The 19,350-nt window shown below is 54.2% G+C and overlaps 1 protein-coding gene across 1 annotated transcript in view; it reads right to left on the bottom strand.

Moving 5' to 3' along the window:
• The window catches only part of RAB11FIP4 (RAB11 family interacting protein 4), a 146,928-nt gene extending 131,687 nt beyond the window's left edge, over positions 1–15,241 (bottom strand). Inside the window, exon 1 of the mRNA XM_003912567.4 lies at positions 15,057–15,241. Coding sequence (XP_003912616.1) covers positions 15,057–15,215 — 159 coding nt within the window. The 5' untranslated portion in view covers positions 15,216–15,241. The remainder of the gene's footprint in view (positions 1–15,056) is intronic.
• Positions 15,242–19,350: the final 4,109 nt, after the last annotated feature.

Here is a 19,350-nt window from a genome sequence, read left to right as displayed (position 1 = left end):
TCAAGCAAAACAAAACAACAGAAATGGAGATAGATGATAGATGGATAGATGGACAGACAGACAGATAAGAAGCAGAGTGAAAGCCAGCCACGATAGCTCATGCCTGTAATCCCAGCACTTTGGGAGGCTGAGGTAGGAGGACTGCTTGATCCCAGGAGTTCAAGACCAGCTTGAGTAACATAGCAAGACCCTCATTTCTATGAAAAATAAAAATAAATTAGCTGGGCGTGGTGGCACACACCTGTTAGTCCCAGCTACTCAAGAGGCTGAGGATCACTTGAGCCCAGGAAGTGGAGGCTGCAGTGAGCCAAGATCACACCACTGTACTCCAGCCTGGGTGACTGAGCAAAGCCTTGTCTCAAAAAAAAAAAAAAATAGAGCGAAAGAAAAAACCAAACGTGGCAAAACACAAAACAGCTGGTGAGTTTACTGGGGGTTATAAACAAAATAGCTCATTTATTCTTGTTAGAGATGGAAAATAAGTGTCTAACTACTAAAGAAGTGATAAATATAATCAGAAACAAAGCAGATGTGATACAATTGAAAGAACATACTCATACATAGGAAAACTTTTGAGCAATAAGATAGGATTAACAGAGAGAAAGAGGAAAGCAACAGAGCAAGAAAAAATGGCATGACAAACAGTGCTGAAATATATAGAACTGACTTTAAAATAAAGGGGAAAACAAATATTCCCCTTGATAAATGCTCAAAAAAGATCGATAGGACAGTTTATGCAGAAAGAAATACCAAGAGTAAATAGCAACATGGAGAAAATGCAAAGTCTCATGAGCAATTAAAAATGCAAGTGTAAACAAGCCGTGAAATAGCATTACACACCTATCAAACTGGCAGAAACAAATATATTAAAATAGTAGTACTGATGGGGCCGTGCAGAAACAGCACCCTCGTGCCTGCAGCAAGGCTTGCTTTGAGGCAGGGGAGAGAGAAGGAGAAGACGCGACCATTCTTAGAAAAGGTGACCAGAAGCCCAAAGCCAGTGCCTCTGGCCAGACAAGTGAGCAGACAGGCCCTAGATTCCACCCACCCAGTGTCTAGGACGTGCCCCCTGGGGGTCAGGGGTTGTGAGATGCCCACACCAGAGGCCACTCCTCTGGCTGGCAGCTGAGCGCTTGGGCTGGGAGCAGAGCCCAAGGGACAGTCAGTGGTACTGAGGGAGGTGCAGCTCAGCTCAGGGTACCCAGGACTCCTCCTCCAGACTTTCAGCAGTGAGCCTGGCTCCAGACATCCCCCCTTCTGCCCTCTGGAGGGCATCATCTGGGGAGCAAAGTGCCCCCTGGGCTCCACCCTGCTCGCACCAGAGCAGGGGCTGAGCCCAGGGGTTGACCAGCTGGCCCAGGTGCCCTGCCAGGTGGGCTGGGCTCAGTGAGCTGGGCTCAGCAGAGCAGAGTCCAGAGCAGACACTAATAGTGACTGGTGTGAGGGCCGGTCCGTGCTGGGATGAAGCAGGGTGGGAGAGGGAGGAGACACCAGCATCTCTTGAGCAGACTCAGGCACAGTAAATATCACGAGGTGAAACAGGTCACGATAGCTCACACTCAGCAATCATAGCCACATTTCTGTTTTAAGGTACAGAACTTCAGTTCAGTGCGAGTTAGCTTTCTTTTTCCTACTATAAAAGTAAAACTAAGTATAAAGAAAACTAAGAAAAACTAGGTATAAAGTAGTTTAAACTTCTATATCAAGAACAATATTTGATAATTTTTTTGTTTTTAAAATAAAGAGCAGGCTGGGTGCGGTGGCTCACGCCTGTAATCCCAGTACTTTGGGAGGCCAAGGAGGGCAGATCGCCTGAGGTCAGGAGTTTGAGACCAGCCTTGCCAATGCGGTGAAACCCCGTCTCTACTAAAAATACAAAAAATTAGCCAGGCGTGGTGGCACAAACACCTGTAGTCTCAGCTACTTGGGAGGCAGAGGCAGGAGAATCGCTTGAACCAGGGAGGTAGAGGCTGCGGTGAGCCGAGATTACACCACTGCACTCCAGCCTGGGCGACAGAGTAAGACTCTGTCTCAAAAAAAAAAAAAAAAGAGCAGCTGCCCTTGGAAAGATTCCTGAGAGCAAGGGCAGGCCCTGGAGCCGCGTGAGCTTGGCAGGTGTATGAGCGCCACCTGCACTGGACCCAGGGCTCCAGCACCTAGTCACCAAGGTGGGAATCATGGAGGACCCATGTGAATGCCTCCAGACCACCTGGGAGCTTCCCTCTGACCCTCCCCTCCCCTTCTCTCCATCCTCAGGGTCCCCTCTCCTTGCCCCTGAACTGGGACAGAAACCTCCCACCTCAGCCCCTTCTCCCCCACCCACGCTACTTCTAGGTGGGTTTGTCTAAAGGCATTAGTGCAGTGTGGCCCTCTGCTTAAACCTCTTCAACATTTTATCCCGACACCGTTGGGATAACATCAAGCCCTGCCACCTCCTGCCTCCAGCCTGCCTGGTCAGCCCCTCCACCCCTGCAGGTGGGCCTCTGCACAGGTAGGTCTCACCTTTGGCATACCTGTCCTTCCCTCCACCCTGGCAGACCCTGTTCCAAACTCAGCCCCACCATCCATTTCTGGAGTCCCACTCGAGAAAGGCTTTCTCATCTTCCAGACTCCCCTGTCTTCATGCTTCAGCCACACCTGCACAAGCCCGTGCCCTTCCCGCAGGTCTGACCAAGGTTTCCATGTCAGTCCCCCTCCCCCACCGCAAGGAAGGAATCCCATCTTACTCATCTGTATACCCTCTGGCCCCAAACATGACACAGAATCAGACCTCAAAAATATCTGTAAAAGAGTGGATCGGAGAGCTGACTCAGAAAACCTAGAGTTCGTGGTAATGGTCATTTTAACAAATATATGTGGCACTTACTATGTCACGTGTCACTATGTTTTGAGGGTTTAACATGCATTGCTAATATTATCCCCACTATACAGATGAGGAGACTGAGGCATAAAGAGGTTAGGTAACTTCTCAGAGTCACACAGCAAGTAAGTTGCAGAGCTGGGTCTCAAACCAGATGTGCCTGACACTAGGGCCCAGCTCCCAGCCACTTCCCTAGGGCAGGCAGAGAACCTGAGAGATGGCCTGGCCTGATCTGAGGTGCTGTAGAAAAGTGGAAGTGGGGAAGGGGTAGGAGAGCAGGATGGGGCTGAGGCCGGCTGGGGCTGCAGGGCCTCTGACTGGAGAGGATCTGCAGTGCAGGCTGAGGAAGATGCAGGAACAGGAGCCTGTGGTCCAGGGGTGGCGGGGTGGCCAATTGGAGACACAGAAGACTCAGCCCCACACAGCCTGGGCCTGCAGAGAATTACCTATGAGCGCCTGGCAGGAAATCAGAGCAGTCAGAGAAACAAACGCACACCTCCTGGGGTCATGGCATCACCACTTGAACAGGAGGTGGCGCAGATGCATAATTCCGGGCACAGTTTGCTGGCAGACTCCCTCCCTGCCCAGTGCTGGGATACAGTGCCCATGAGAACGCCCCTGGCCGCCCATCCTGCAGATCCCAGACCTACTTCTGATCTGTGCATTTCCCAACCGAGACCATCCCAGGCTCAAATTCTCCAGCCAGAGGAAGCCTCAAATTTTAGATTTCTCCAATGTTAGATTTCTGGAACTCAGATCAGGTCACTCTCTCCCTCCTCTGACCTTCTAAGAACGTGGGACCCCCACTGTAGGAAGCTAAAAAGGCAGCTTTAGAACCTGACAGACCTGGGTTCAAATCCCAGCTCCTCCAGTTACTCAAGACCCTGGACAAGTCACTTCATCTCTTGGAGCCTCCTGGTTGCCATGATGATGAAAGGGATTAAGAAATACAAAGGCAGGGCCGGGCATGGTGGCTCATGCCTGTAATCCCAACACTTTGGGAGGCCGAGATGGGCGGATCACGAGGTCAGGAGATCGAGACCATCCCGGCCAACATGGTGAAACCCCATCTCTACTAAAAATTCAAAAAAAATTAGCCGGGCATGGTGGGGGGCCCCTCTAGTCCCAGGTACTCAGGAGGCTGAGGCAGGAGAATGGCATGAAACTGGGATGCAGAGCTTGCAGTGGGTCGGGATTTCACCACTGCACACCAACCTGGGCAACAGAGCAAGACTCTGTCTCAAATAAATAAATAAATAAATAAAAATAAAATAATCTGAGCCCTCACTTTTTTCAGCAAGACCCCAGCTCTTGCCAGACCCAGTGGCCTGTGTGGGAAGTGAGAAGTCATAAAAGGAGTCGATTCCGTAGAGGGCGGGAATTACTGCCTGCATCACTCAGTAGCCAAGAGACAGGGACATGCTGCTCTTGGATGAAGTGCTGCTGCTCATCCAAAACTCATCTGAGCTACTCAGACTCTCCCAGCTCCTGAGCCCTCCCGAAAGTCACCATCTGGTCCCTGTTCCAGCCTGAGTTCTCAGTCTCCCTGCCCTTCCTGTCCCTTTACTACATGGAGACACTTGTCACTCCCTGAAAATACCAGTCCCCATCCCTGGGTCTGTGCTTAGGCCTTGTGCATGACTGATACTCAGGAAGTGGTAGATGGTGGGTGGGTGGGTGGGTGGATGGATGGATGGATAGATGGATGGATGGATGGATGGATGGATGGATGGATGGACAGATGGGGAGGCTAGGGGAGTGGGAGGAAGGGTGGATGAACAGATGGGTGGGCTAAGGGGTGAGTGGCTAACGAATGGATGGGTGGATGGATGGTTGGATGGGCGGTTGGCTGGACGGATGGATCAGGAGGTACATGGTTGGGTATATATGGCTGGACGGAAGGGATGATGGATGGGTAGATGGATGGGTAAGTGGATGCTTAGGTGAACGGGCAGGCAGATGGTTGGATGAATGGGTGGAGGAAGTGTGAGCAGATGGAACTCTAGGAGATAGACTTCAGCTCATTATATGAACAAGAACTCAGCCAGAGCTCTGCCAGGTGAGAATGGGCTTGCCTTGGGAGGCAGCGTGTCCCTGTCTCTTGGCTACTGAGTGATGCAGGCGCTGAATGGGAGTCTCACTGAATGACTTCTACTTCCCTTCTGGTTTTTGTTTTGGTTCATATCAATCCTCTGCCTATCCTGTCGAGGTGCTGGCCTTAGACTGGGATTTTCCTGGGGACAGTGCCCATTGTAGGCCCATGTGTCATCAGCAAACACTTTGGAGGAAGCTGGCAATCTTCTCTGGGTTTTGTGCCTGTAAGGCCTGAGCCACAGCAACTGAAGTGTGTGTTGGACTCAAGGCCTTGGTCTCCAGGGAAGCCAGAGGTCCTCACAGCTGGAATCTGGGCTACGGCTGTATGCTCCCCATCTTGGGTCACAGGTTGTTATAGAAACCTGTAAGGATTCTGGGCTGCTCTGCTCATCCTGCCCCCAAGGACACAGAAGCTATGGACAATGGGTCCTCAGCAGTGACCTCAGGGGTGACAGGTTGCAGGAAATTGGTGGCCCTAAGTTGTGGCCCATGGGGGAGTCTCCAAGAATCTGAAGATGCTGGGGCAAGCCGGTTTTTCTTTTTCTTTCTTTTTTTTTTTTTGAGACGGAGCCTGGCTCTGTCGCCCAGGCTGGAGTGCAGTGGCGCGATCTCGGCTCACTACAAGCTCCACCTCCCAGGTTCACACCATTCTCCTGCCTCAGCCTCCCCAGTAGCTAGGACTACAGTCGCCCACCATCACGCCCAGCTAATTTTGTTTTTGTATTTTTAGTAGAGATGGGGTTTCACCGTGTTAGCCAGGATGGGCTCGGTCTCCTGACCTCGTGATTCGCCCGCCTCGGCCTCCCAGAGTGCTGGGATTACAGGCGTGAGCCAACGCGCCTGTCCAAGTCTGGCTTTTAAAGGGGGCCAGGCCACACCTGGGTCAGCTTCTGTAAATTCCTTTGTTGTGGGCAGTGAGATGAGACCCAAGGGCCAGGATAGAAGGAAGGGGAGAAAGAGCCCAGGATGTGCCAGATAGGGTTGGGCTGAAACGTGGTCCCCAGACCTGTCCATCGCCACTGGCTCCACAGCTGCACTCAGGTCTCACAGGCCAACGTGGAGCTCCCGAGTCCTCACCCAGCCCTCTTCCTCTCTGCCTCCCCACCCAGCAACGGCAGCCTGTCTCCAAAGTCTCCTCTTGTTCACTCTCACTGCCAATCGGCTCCATTTTCAAGAACCAGCCACTGCTCCACGGCTTCTCCTCTGCTCCCAGCCCCCAGCGCCCATCACCTGGGTGAAGCAGCAGCCTTGGCACTGGTGTCCCTGCCTCTCCCGGCCCCTTCTGCCTCTCCGAGGAGCCACATGGCAGCCAGGGTGGTCCCCATTAAACCTAAGTCTGATCCTATTTCTCCTCTGCTCAGAACCATTTGGGGGCTTCCATCTCATTCCAAGAAAGCCAAAGCCCCTGCAGGGAAGGCCGCAGGAACTGGCCCGCCCTTGTCATCGGGCTCACTGTGCCTCTAAGCCCTGGGGCAGGCTCCTGCCTCTGCATGGACCGCGTTCCCGAGACATTTGCAAGGTGCAGCCCCCACTTCATTCTGGGCTCCACCTCAATATCCATCTATGACATTGTTCTAAGTACATTGGCTTTTGTTTCAGCACTAATGTTTTTTTCCGCCACTTACCCGCCCCTGACAGGTGTTTCTATTCCTTTGTCTGTCTCTTTCCTGTGCCCCCCAATCAGAATGCGAGTCCAGGTCCCTGTTGTTTCCTGTTTCCCAGTGCCCAGGGCAGGGTTGGCACACAGTAGGTACCCACGATGTTAAAAATGCAATAAAATGGCTTTTTTTTTTTTTTTTTGAGACAAAGTCTCACCCTGTCGCCTAGGCTGGAGTGCAGTGGCGCAATCGGCTCACTGCAACCTCCTCCTCCTGGGTTTAAATGATTCTCCTGCCTCAGCTTCCCAAGTAGCTGAGATTACAGGTGTGTGCCATCACCCCCGGCTAATTTTTGTATTTTTAATAGAGACGGAGTTTCACCATGTTGGCCAGGCTGGTCTCAAACTCCTGACCTCAGGTGATCTGCCTGCCTCGGCCTCCCAAAGTGCTGGGATTACAGGCTTGAGCCACTGTGCTGGGCCTAGGAATAAAATTTATTTATTTGTATTTATTTTTTTATTTTTATTTTTTGAGACGGAGTCTCGCTCTGTCACCCAGGCTGGGGTGCAGTGGTGCAATCTCAGCTCACTGCAACCTCCGCCTCCCAGGTTTAAGCAATTCTCCTGTCTCAGCCTCCCAAGTAGCTGGGACTACAGGTGCATGCTACCACGCCCAGCTAATTTTTGTATTTTTAGTAGAGACGGGGTTTCACCATGTTTGTCAGGCTGGTCTCGAACTCCTGACCTCAAGCGATCCACCCGCCTTAGCCTCCCAAAGTGCTGGGATTCCAGAGTTGAGCCACCACACCTGGCCTAGGAATAAAAATTTCTGGCCGGGCGCAGTGGCTCACGCCTGTAATCCCAGCACTCTGGGAGGCCGAGGCGGGCAGATCACGAGGTCAGGAGATCGAGACCATCCTGGCTAACATGGTGAAACCCCGTGTCTACTAAAAAATACAAAAAATTAGCCAGGCGTAGTGGTGGGCGCCTGTAGTCACAGCTACTTGGGAGGCTGAGGCAGGAGAATGGTGTGAACCCAGGAGGCAGAGCTTGCAGTGAGCCGAGATCGTGCCACTGCACTCCAGCCTGGGCGACAGAGCAAGACTCCGTCTAAAAAAAAAATTTTTTTTTTTTTACATCTGGACCCATGTTAAGGGTAAATGTAAGGGGTACTTCCATAAAATCAACTCTATAAAAATTTCAGCACATTTACCCAATAACTTGGGGCTGGGAGGACAGCAGTGACTTGGGCAAGCCGTATGCCATTTCCAGGCCAAGGGCATTTCCCCTCCATCCTGCCCAGGTTGGTGTGACTCAGTTCTAAGAGTCAATCTCAGCCAGCTGTTGGGTTCCCCTTCTGCACTGTTCCTGGTGGCACTGCTCAGGGCTGGGGTGGGGACGACTGCTGGGTGGGCCAAAGGGGTGCTGCAACAGGAAGGGAAGGAGCCCTCCACCCTACACTCCCGGACTGAGGCAGAACCCCCTCCACCACGTGGACCTATTCCTGCTGGCGGCAGGTTGCCCAGGCCGGGGCACCATTGTCCAGGAGCCTGCGGCCCACCCTAGCAACACACTGCCCCCCAAGGCAGTGCTGCCCAGCACCGACTTTCTAAGGCGGTGGAGGCCCTGCTAAAGGAAAAAGGAGTGGCTTTGTAGCCATCGCCCCCATTCCCAGGTTCCTGGGCTCCCTACTTCCTGCCCACCAGCCCAGGCAGCACACAGGAATCTTCTGGCCCGGGCTCTCCTCCCTCCGCCCAGTCCTTTCTTCTTCTTTTCCTCTTTGGTTTTCTTCCCAGTGCTGGGGAAGGCTCCTAGGCCTCAGAGCCGGGGCCAGGTCTGAAAGCCATGCTGCCTGTCCAGCCTCGTGACCTACCTGTACAGGGGGAACGTCTCACTTCATGGGCTAGACGCCCCTAAGGGAAGCTTGTGGATGGTTCAAGGTTCTCTACCCACTGAAACCCCTCAGAGGGCACGTCTTGCTGATGGGAAGGACTGATTCTTCCCCCTACTCAGGTCTACACGTCCCCCATTCAGGTCTCACCAATGGAGGCAGGGATCACACCCCCCAACCAGAGCACGGCCCCTCAACACTGGCGCTTCCTTCTCTAGAACTCCAGTGTCTTGGGAATGATGCTGGAACTCAGCAAGGTTTTGCCAAATGGATTCAGGCTTCATCAAGAGTGTCTCACAGGCCTGTAATCCCAGCACCTTGGGAGGCTCAGGCGGGTGGATCACCTGAGGTCAGGAGTTAAAAGACCAGCCTGGCCAACATGGCAAAACCCCGTCTCTACTAAAAATACAAAAAATTAGCCGGGTGTGGTGGCACGTGGCTGTGTAATCCCAGCTACTCGGGAGGCTGAGGTGAGAGAATTGCTTGAACCCAAGAGGTGGAGGTTGCAACGAGCCAAGATGGTGCCACTGCACTCCAGCCTGGGCGACAGAGTGAGACTCCACCTCAAAAACAAAAAACAAAAAACAGGAAAAAAGAGTGTCAGACAAAAAATTAGCTGAGCATGGTGGCATATACTTGCAGTGCCAGCTACTTGGGAGGCTGGGGCGGGAGGCCGGTTTGAGCCCAAGAGCTCGAGGCTGCAGTGAGTGGTGATGCAGCCCTGAACTCCAGCCACAGCTACAAAGCCAGAGCCTGTTTCAATTAAAAAAAAAAAAAAAAAGGCAGGGGCGTGTCTGATAAGATGGATGAGTCCCAGCAGACTTTCTGCATCTGGCCTCCTCCCAGCACAGCCAAACTGGTGGGCATGAGAGGCCAGAGGGTGCCCCAGCTAGGACTCGTCCTCCCACCCCAAAGCAGAGTGTGGTGCCACGTGCCCATCCCCAGGCCCCAAGGGACCCCAGCCTTGGCCCCACTTCCATGATGACCTCCAACGTCAGGAGCACCGTTCCCCAGAAGCACAGGAAAGAGAACGTCTCTCTGGGCCCACTCCTGTCCTGCTCCCACCTCAGGTCCCAGGCATTCCCACCTTTCCTGCCAGGCTCAGGGCACCTGGGCCTTCCTTCTGATGTGCCAGCCTTGTTACTCTGCACGGTGGCCTCATTAGGGTGGGGTACATCGAGGCTGCCTGGTCTCAAAAGAGCACCTTTAACTATCACCTTTTGGGAGTGGCTTGTTGGGGCTTTGCTGGCCTTCCAGGCCCCTGTCAATTCTGCACCCCTCGCCACTGCCCAAGTCAGGCTGCTTTTCCTCTCTTACCATGTGCCACAGTCCTGAGGAGGCCTTCTGCCTCCAGTCCTGCTCCCCATCCCATTCTCCCACACACATCCACTCTTGGCTGCCTAGGTCTCCTCACTGCCTACAGGGAACCACTGATCTGGCCCTATCTTCCCCTTCACCGCCTCCTCTGGCCACAGCGGAGGGGATACAGTTGTGTCTTCCCCATTATCCAATCCCCACTCATGAGCAGAGGAGCTTTAGTTCCAGGTGCTCCTGTTCCTGGAAGCCCATGTATCTCAGAAGACGTCGACCCCAGCCCCAGGGCTGGCTCCTGGCTGGTCTCAGTCCATCCTAGCACCCCAACCCTTTTGCCATTTCAAAGACCCAGGCTTAAGCCAAGTGACACTAGCAATTCCCCGATAGCGGGCATTAGCTCAGAGGGGACCTGAGGACTCAGGGAGCCGAATGGGGACCATCATTTCATCTCCAAGCAGGCAGGACAGGCCTGCTGTCCAGAGGAGATGGTGCTGGGTTAATGCATGGCAGAGGCCTACTTGGTGATTCTTATTTCCATTTTTCTAGCAAGAAGGACGGTCTTCAAACTGGAAAGGGAAGAGGACATGTCACAAGGAAGTGTGGTCCAGGACATCTCTGGCTGCTTTCAATGTCTGCCATTCTGACTGCCGGGGGGACGCACGAGGGGCAGGAACACCACAGCTGGTTAAGGAGGGTAAGTTGAACACACAGAGGCCAGTGCCAGATCTTGACCTCAATTTCTAGCAAATCCCCACCTAGAACAGCCTCTCAAAAATGCTTGCAAGTGTTAAGAAAATAATAATAATGACAAGGAGAGCGCCAGCAATTCTGATATTATGCCTACTCTGTGCAGATACTGGGCTAAGCCCTCTGTATGTATTAACTCACTCAAATCCCAAAATAACCCTATGGAATGGGGCCTCTGATCAGTTCCATTTGATGGATGAGTAAATAGAGGCCTAAAGAGGTTAGGGAGACTATGCAATACATCAGGAAGGCAACGCGGGGTCAGGGTGTTGAGCCATCATGTTACATATTTATCAGAGTCCTGCTCCCGTGGCATTGTAGACTTTCAGGGTCAGGGCAGTGGTGTGCCCCCATCCCTCAAAAATCTTCCTTCCTTCCTTCTTCCCTCCCTCCCTCCTTCTTCCTTTTCTTTCTTTCTTTCTTTTTTTTTTTTTGGTGGCACAGTCTCACTCTGTCACCCAGGCTGGAATGCAGTGATGTAATCTCAGCTCACTGCAATCTCTGCCTCCTGGGTTCAAGCGATTCTCCTGCGTCAGGCTCCCGACTAGCTGGGATTACAGGTGCATGCCACTACACCGGGCTAATTTTTGTATTTTTTGTAGAGATGGGGGGTCTCACCATGTTGCCCAGGCTGGTCTCGAACTCCTGAGCTCCAGCGATCCTCCCACCTCAGCCTCCCAAAGTTTTAGGATTACAGGTATGAGCCACCACACCTGGGCCATTGTCTCCTCTTTTCTGCTGTGATACCTAGGTCAACAAAGTAGGGAACTATCAGGGACTAACCTAATCCATAAATACCATTATTAAGTAACATTCATACTTGATCCAGACTTCCTTAGTTTTTACCTAATGTCCTCTTCTTGGTTCTAGGGTCCCATTCAGGACACCACACTGCATTTGGTCATCTGCCTCCTTAGTCTCTACTTGGCTGTGACAGTGTCTCAGAATTTCCTTGTTTTGGATGACCTTGACAAATCTGACAGGTGCTAATCAGGTATTTTGTAGAATGCCTCTCGGTTGGGATTTGTCTGGTGTTTTTCTCAGGGCTAGACTGGGATTCCTGGTTTGGGAGGAAGACCACAGAGGAAAAGGTCTATTCTCACCACATCACACTAAGGGTATATGCCATCATCATGACCTGTCACTATCGATGTTGGCCTTGATCACCTTCTGAGACAGTGTGTGTTGGGTTTCTCCACTATACAGTTGCTCTTCCCCTCCCCTTTCCAAACCCTACCCTTTATAAGGAAGCCACTACACACATCTCATGCTTACAGGGTGTGAAGTTATGCTTTACTTCCTCAGTGGGGCAATTATTAGCATATGTTATTTGGATTTCTTCTATACGAGAGATTTTCCTATTTATTTATTATTCATTTGTTCAATAATTTATACTATATATACTTCATTATGGCCTCATGGATATTTATTTCATACTTTATGACCTAGTATATTTTGGTTTCTGCAAAGCATTTGATCCTGGTATCCCTGGTATTCTGGGGGTAGGTGGTAAACTGTGGACAATCAGCTGTAAGTTCACTGAACTCCATATCTAATGAATGAGCATTATCCACCCCAGAGCACCAAGTGGCTGGGAAATCAATGCCACTGCCTGATTTTAAAGCAAATGAAATAGAAACAGTCAGAGTACACTGCATTTTGTAAGGGAGGCCCCCTCCACCGCTGGAAAACAACGGTCCGATTTTGTAATGCATCAGGGGATATGATGGGTAGTGAGTAGAGATGCAAAGTATATTTCCACGGGTCTCGGTCAATACAGTGTGAGCAGAAAACCACCCCTACAAGTGCCTCGGGGCCCTGTCCATGGTCCTGCCCCGCATGTTTAACCAGCCTTGTGGATTCAGACACACCAAGCACTGCTTCTCCACAGCTGAGACTGACAGAGGTAGGATGGTAGATTCTCTTTCTTGACACATACAATGTGAGGAAATGAACAAGACGAAATTAAATGGGAATAAGGGCCAAGAAACAGGCTTATATTCCAGAAATTATTGACACAGATAACAGGCCCGAATGCTTCCACAAGCCAGGATTGTTAAAAGAAAAAAGAAAAAAAAAAAAAAAAGAAAAGAGAAAGGAATTGTGTTACAGTAAGAGAGACTAAAAGGTGACAACAACCACATACACTGCACAGTCCTAGAGAGGAAACAGCAAAAATGGACATTTTGGGGTCAAATAGGGAAATCTGAAAAAGGTCTGCATATTAAACGAGATGAAAATTTATTGAAGCAGAAAAGTGATGATCATTTACCGGCAAAAAAATCAGGTTACAAAACAGTATGCACAGTATGATCTCATTTTCTGGAGAAAATTGACATATAAGCATGGAAACAGCTGGAAAGGTCTGACAGAAGTGTCATCGAGGCGCTGCGGGACAGATAGGACACAATACGTTTTATTTTGCTTGTCCCTATTTCCAGTTTTCTGCAGTGCATATCCACCGCTTCTGTAGTAATATCAGAGTATGTTTTTAAAAGAAAGAAATCACTGACGCTCCCCCAAGGGTGGAGAATCCCTGGCTTGGCAGAGGTTTCTAAAACAGATCCCTGGAGGTTTTGGTGGCCAGAAACTTAATATGAGCGGACAGTGCAGAGGCAGCCCCACCCTGAGCTGCGTGCATGTGTGAGGTCTTGGGGCTGGTAGTCTTGGGGGGGGGGGGGGGTGGTCTGCTGGTCCAGCCCTTTCATGTTATTGCTAGGAAAACTGAATCACAGAATTAGGCGATGGCAGCTCCAGGGCCAGAAGCCAGATGTCTGGCTACTGGGTCACATGGAAATGGCCTAGGGCTTCAGGAACTAGGGTATTTGGCCTGGAGAAGGGAAAATGGGAGTAAGGAGCTAGGAAGGAGAGAAGGGGCATGAGTGCTATTTTCAAATATTTAAAGGCCCCAGCAAAGAAGAGGGACCCATGTGAGTCCCTGTGCAGAATGGTGATGACTAAGTGACGAGCAGGTCTGTCTCTAGAGTGTATGAGGGAGAAGGTTCTAATGGCAGGAACTGTCCAGCTGGGGGAGAAGTGGGTGAGCTTGCTGGGCACGTGGCTGAGGTTGGTGGCCCCTGCCAGAGGTTGCTGGGAGACCCTTCCCACCACTGAGGCTCTGTGGTTCGGGGACTCCAGGTTTCAGCCAGAGCTGGTGGCTTCTTTACCCGACCTGCAGCCTGTGTCCTGAGAGGAAGGAGCGGGACTATACCTACACCAGGAGGCGGCTCAGCCTGCCCCAGATGGGAACCACCGGGAAAAGGGAAGGGTGTGGCTGGCCTTTGGGGAAGAAAGGTCATGGTGGCAGCAGGCAGTGCCCCTCAGCAGAGCCCCGCAGAGGGCAGTCTGGGCTCTCACAGGCACTGCAGTGGTGTTTCCTGGGGTGGGTACCTGAGTTCTCAAGCCCTGAAGCTGCCTCGCTCTCTTCTGCCCACCGCTCTCAGCAACTCACAGGTCTCGGCCCATGCCCAGGTGCCAGTGAGAGATAATTCTCCATCGTCTCTCACTGTCTGGTGACACGGAGGCACGGGTCCAACCTGGCCATCATCCAGCTTCCCCCATGTCCTGAAATGCCTGGTCTGACCTGTCCCGGGAACACAATGCCAGCCAGTGCCCATTTGAGGCCCATGGCCCCAGGCCCCCCATGCAGGGCCTGAGGCCTTAGATGATCTTGGAAACCCACTTCTCACGGCTTTTGTCTCCAGGGGAAATCCCTGACCATTTCAGCCAGGTGGGTGTTCTGTCTTCCCCTAAAGACACAGTCCCCAGTCCCCACGCCGGTGCCACCAGAGGACTCTGGTGTGGTGATATGACTCCGTCCACCCTACTGGCTGCACCGACCCTCCGCTTCCAGCCCTGTTAACAATCTACGTAAGTCCTGCTTTCCCCAAATAGATGCCACATGAAAGCCCTCTGCTCAGCCACCACTCCCCGAGCCTGGCTCTGCCTGGCCTGCTGCAGCCAACACAGCCGGCTGCCAGCCTGGCTGCCCAGCAGAGCCTGAATGAGAGAGGTCACTCGGCACTGGGCCGGGAATACACGGTGGCCCCAGCAGACACCTCCTCCTGTGTCTGGGCAGGGTGGGTGCAGCCAAGGAGCCAAGGCTGCAGAGCACCCCTACCTGTCCCTTTCACCCCCTGGCCCGGCCCAGCAGGGCGTACACAGACCCTTGCATCTTGTTCTCTGCAGCTGGGGGTGGGGTGGGGAGCCTGGGACCAGATTCTGGTAGGTCTCTCCCCAAGACAAGGGTGGATGTGCAGACCGCTCAGAAGGACCTGCACGACCGAGGAGGGAAGGTGGGCGCAGAAGCCACCCTGGGCGTGACGCGTGATGCTCGGGGCACAGGCGCCAGGGAGGGGGGGAAAGCGAGGGCCCGGCTGTGCCGGGGATACCCGGGGGACCGAGGTCCTGGGCTCCGGCGGAGGGAGGGGATTGGGAGGGAGGCCACTGCCTCGGGCCACGCGGGTGACCCGGCGGGAGAGCTGGGGGAGGGGCGGCGGGGCTGGGGGCTGGGCTGGGGTCCCTGGACCGGGACTGGGGTCGGGCCAGCTTACCTCCTCGCCCTGGCCGAAGCGCAGTCCGAGCGCCGCGACGCGTTCCACGCGCAGGAAGCCGTCGGGGTCGCGGCCGCACACCTCGAACACCTCGCGCAGGCGGCGCACGGAGCGCAGCAGAGCCGCGGGGGCGCCCGCCCAGCCCGCGCCGCCCGCCATCCGGGCTGGCCCGCAGCTCAGCCCGGACCCCTCGCCCGCCGCACCCGCCGCCCTCCCGCCGCCGCCATCGCCGCGCGCCCTCCGGAGCCGCCCGCCTGGGTCTGCGCCGCGCAGCCTCCGCCCGGTGGCGGCCGCGGCCGATCAGTGTCAGCAGCGGCGCCGCAGCCCCCGCCGCTCCAGAGGGGAAGGGAGGGGAGGGGAGGGAAGGGGAGGGGGAGAGGGGAGGATAAGGGGGAGGGGCAATGGGGGAGGGGAGGGGCAATAGGGGGAGGGGACGGGCGGGGGCCGCGGCGAGAGCGGGAGGGAGAGAGGGAGGCGGCAGCGGCGGCGGGGACGCTGCAGACAAAAGGAGCCCGCGTCCTCCCGAGTGGGGCCGTCCACGCGGGGCCGGCAGGAGCAGCGCGCTGCCAACGGTCGCCTCCTCCGCGGCCTCAGTTTCCCTCCGCGTCCCGGAGCCCGCCCCTTCCCCTGGACACCCGGAGCCACCCGAAGGCCCCGCCCTGCCGGAGGATTCCGCAGGGTCGTGCCCCTCTCCGCTGCCCGTGCCCGCTGCCGCGCCTCGCGTCTCCCGAGCGGTCAGGATGTCCTGGGTGTCTCCTGCGTTGGCGCGTTCCGTGACTGCATTCATGTCGGAGGAAGCTGAGGCCCAGAGAGGTCGGACTCACTCTAGGCCACACAGCTCGCGATAGGCAGGGCTGGGATTCGCTCCCAGCTCTGGAGGGCTCTGGACTCCGCTCTTCACCTCGGCGCCGCGGTCTCCCGGCGCTCTACTCCAAGACGGCAGTTGTGGGGCCATCGGGCGGGGGGAGGGCAAAGAGAGGAGGAGCAGGGAACTGAACCCCAGCCTGGACCCGGGACCCTGCGACAGGGAGGTGAGGAGAAAACCAGGATGAGGCCCAAGGGAGGAAAAGCGAGGCCCTTCCAGAGGCCTGCCTGTTGCAGGACCCAGGGCTGCCCCACGCCTGGAGGAGGCTTCCTCCCTTTCCCCGGGTTCCCACCATCACACCTCCCTGGCAGCCCGCATGCCCCAAGCTCAGAGAGTCCAGGACAGAATCTCTGTCCTAGTGGCTGCAGGCTCCAGGTCAGGACCTTGGCCTCCTCCCATTAGTGCTCAGCGGAGCCTCCACTCCAGCTTGTACTGACTTCCCAGCCGCGCTTCGGCGCCCTGCAGGACCGGGCCGGGCTCTCCTCTGCTCTCCACCTCCTTGCTGGGCACATCAGGTCTTTGTGGCAACGATTGGCCCCAAGCCAAAAACAGGCCTTGGTTGAGGCTACTCCCACCTGTGCTGTCCTGCTCAGCACAGAGGTTTCCTCTTCCGGGAAGGCTTCTCTGATGGCACTCCATCTTGTCTTCTATCCTGAGTTCTAGGCCCTTCTTCCAGATGCCCAGTTAGTTCTTCATTCTCTAGTGGGATGCCCATTTTCCCTACCATGCTGGGAAGCCCTCCAGGGCAAGACATGTCTTAATTACCTTCAAGTCCCTGGTCTCCAGCCAAGAGTGGGCCCAGAGGAAGCCCCACCCAGAGGGGATGGGCCCGCCCATTGTGTGAGGAGCCAGGAGCAATGTAGTGGGAGTCCGGGGTGAACTGCATGACCTCCCCTAGCTGGGCCTCGGTTTGTAGCTCTGTGGTCTTCCTGCTCAACCCTGAATATATCCTGCACAGGGACTGCCGTTTGCCTTCTGATAGTGGGCGGGGCCTTCTTCTTTCCAGCCCTGGCTCCTGGGATGAACCTGGCTTTTAGCTACTCTCCTTTGACCCTTCGGTTCCTCTGAGAGCCATGAAAGGCAGCACCTCTTGGGAAGAGAGACCTGTGGTTCTGAGGATTGAGGAGTCGGAAATGTGTGAAAGCGGGAAAGGGGAGGCCTTGGGAGTGGAGTGGGGGTATTCGGCTGAGTGAGAGCGTCTCTGCTAGCTGGATGCCCCTCAGCCGGATACTAACATATTTTAGCTGGTTTCCTCTCCTGTACAGTGGGGATAATAGTGCCTTCCTTTTAGAGCGACTGAAGATGAGAGCGAATCTAAGCAATGCTGCTTCCCCCGGCCTACCCTGCAAAATGGAGGTGGAAATGGAGAATAAGGACGGGCGGTTGGTAGGGAGAGACTGGCTGCTGGAGACTCAGCCAGCTCCCCGGCAAGGAGGTAGGGAGTGGAAGCTGGGGGCTGCTGCCTGCCCCTGGGACCCCGATATTAGTTCGTCCAAGGTCAGCTTGTGTGGTTTTCTCTCACCCAAGGGGCTCAGCACAGAAAGGAGATGGCCAGGAGCTGGGGCTGCCCCCTGGTGGGGGCTGCAGAAGTGGCTCTCCACGCTCTGCCTGGCATTGAATGCCCCCTTACTGGGGACAGGGGAGCTGGAAGACTCACCCACTTCAGCTGGCAGAGGCGGGGACCTCAGGCCTGAGCATGAACAAATCCCAAGTGAACCAAGACAGGATCCCGCCATGAGATTAGCCAGTTCTTGTCAAAGATAGGATCATCACAAATTCAAAAATCCCCCAGGAGAGCTTTCCCTGACCCGACTCTCCTTGCCCAGGTCTCTGCAGTTTTGTCTCTGGTGGGCGATGGTTTGAAGGACACCTGCCTCGCCCACCAGTGGCACTGGGTCTCTTGCTCACCGCTGTGCTGCTGGGGCCAGCAAAGCACATCACAGGCATTCTTTCTGGGGTTGTCACGTTTTTGTGGCGCACCTATGTTGTGTCGGGTATGCTAGGATGACAGTGAAAGGGGAGCAGCCACTTGCTGAACTTGATGGGGACAGTCATGGCCCAGTGTGATCTACATTGAGGTCCCAGGCTCTAGGAGCCCAAGAGGGCCTGCTGAGTGCCTACCCAAAGGTCCCTCAGAGATGGTGAGATTTATGGAGTCCTTGGGTCCTTGGACGTGGACCTGGGACCACTAAGGCTCCCATCGCCTTGATCAAAGAGCTCAAAGTGCAACCCCGAGCAGAAGCAGCAAGAGAATATCCATGTCAGGACCGGCTGCAGGACTGGGAACCTCAGGGTGAAGGGGGTTGCTCCAGGAAAGCAAGAGGTCCGCATGGATAGAGTGGGAAGGTGGGGAGCCTCCTCACTGTTCTCCACTTCCTCCAGGTGACCTCTGATTCTCCAGGGGATTTCCAACAGCTGCAGCAGCCTTGTCAGGCTGGAAATATACTGGGAAATATACATGGAAGGGACAGTTGGGATTCTGGCCCCTTCTCTAGGAAGAAACAAGTTTGATCAGGTCCCTCCCCTGCTGAAAACTCAATGGCCACCATTGCCTGAGCTGGCATTGTGCAGTGTCTTCATACTCTCCTGCACTCCTTAACCCTAGTGTGGGAGCATTCAGGCTCCCTACTGCCTCCCTCTGTTTAGTGGGTGGGAGGCCTCAATCCTACTCCCTCCCAATTCCACTTTCTCTAATTCCTGTCCTTGTGTTGTGGAAGTGGCACTTCCTACAGGAAGCCTTTCATGACCACCCCCATCTTGCCCCCTTGACCACCTCTCTCATGTGCTCCTGCGGAGAGGTGAAAGTACAGACTGTGCAGCCCATTTACAGGTGCGGATAAGGCTGTGGTGAGAGTCAGTAAGTTAATACATACATGTAAGTGTCAGAACAGTGCTGCTGGTTAGTGACAGCTATTGTCCTTGTGACTATCCTTACCATCTCTTACCCCTGTTGTCTATCACTGGAGTATCTGGGAAACTGTATGGAAGGTCGTAGGAGTGACCATGAGGTCCCTGGTAGCAGGGACTATGTCCATTTCTCTCCTGATTTCTGTAGCTCCTAAATAATGCCCATACACACATAGTTAGGGTCTGTGTAGGAATAAATTAAGGAATGGACAAATATGGTGTGGTAGCCTGAAAAATGCCCCCTTAAATGATATCTATGTAACAATCCCTGTACATCAGTGGTCCCCAACCTTTTTTGGCACCGGGGACTGGTTTCAGACAAGTCAGGGGAAGAGGATCTCGGGGTGAAACTGTTCCAACTTAGATCATCAGGCTACAGATTCTCATAAGGGACATGCAACCTAGATCCCTCTCATGTGCCATTCACAATAGGGCTCCCACTTCTATGAGAATCTAATGCCACTGACCTGATGGAAGGTGGCGCTCAGGCGCTAATGCCCACTCACCCGGCGCTCACCTCCT

The sequence above is a fragment of the Papio anubis genome, chromosome 17, assembly GCF_008728515.1.
Source record: "Papio anubis isolate 15944 chromosome 17, Panubis1.0, whole genome shotgun sequence".
Classification (NCBI taxonomy): Eukaryota; Metazoa; Chordata; class Mammalia; order Primates; family Cercopithecidae; genus Papio; species Papio anubis.
Note: the sequence above shows the minus strand (reverse complement) of the source record. Positions and strands in the feature narration are given on the sequence as shown.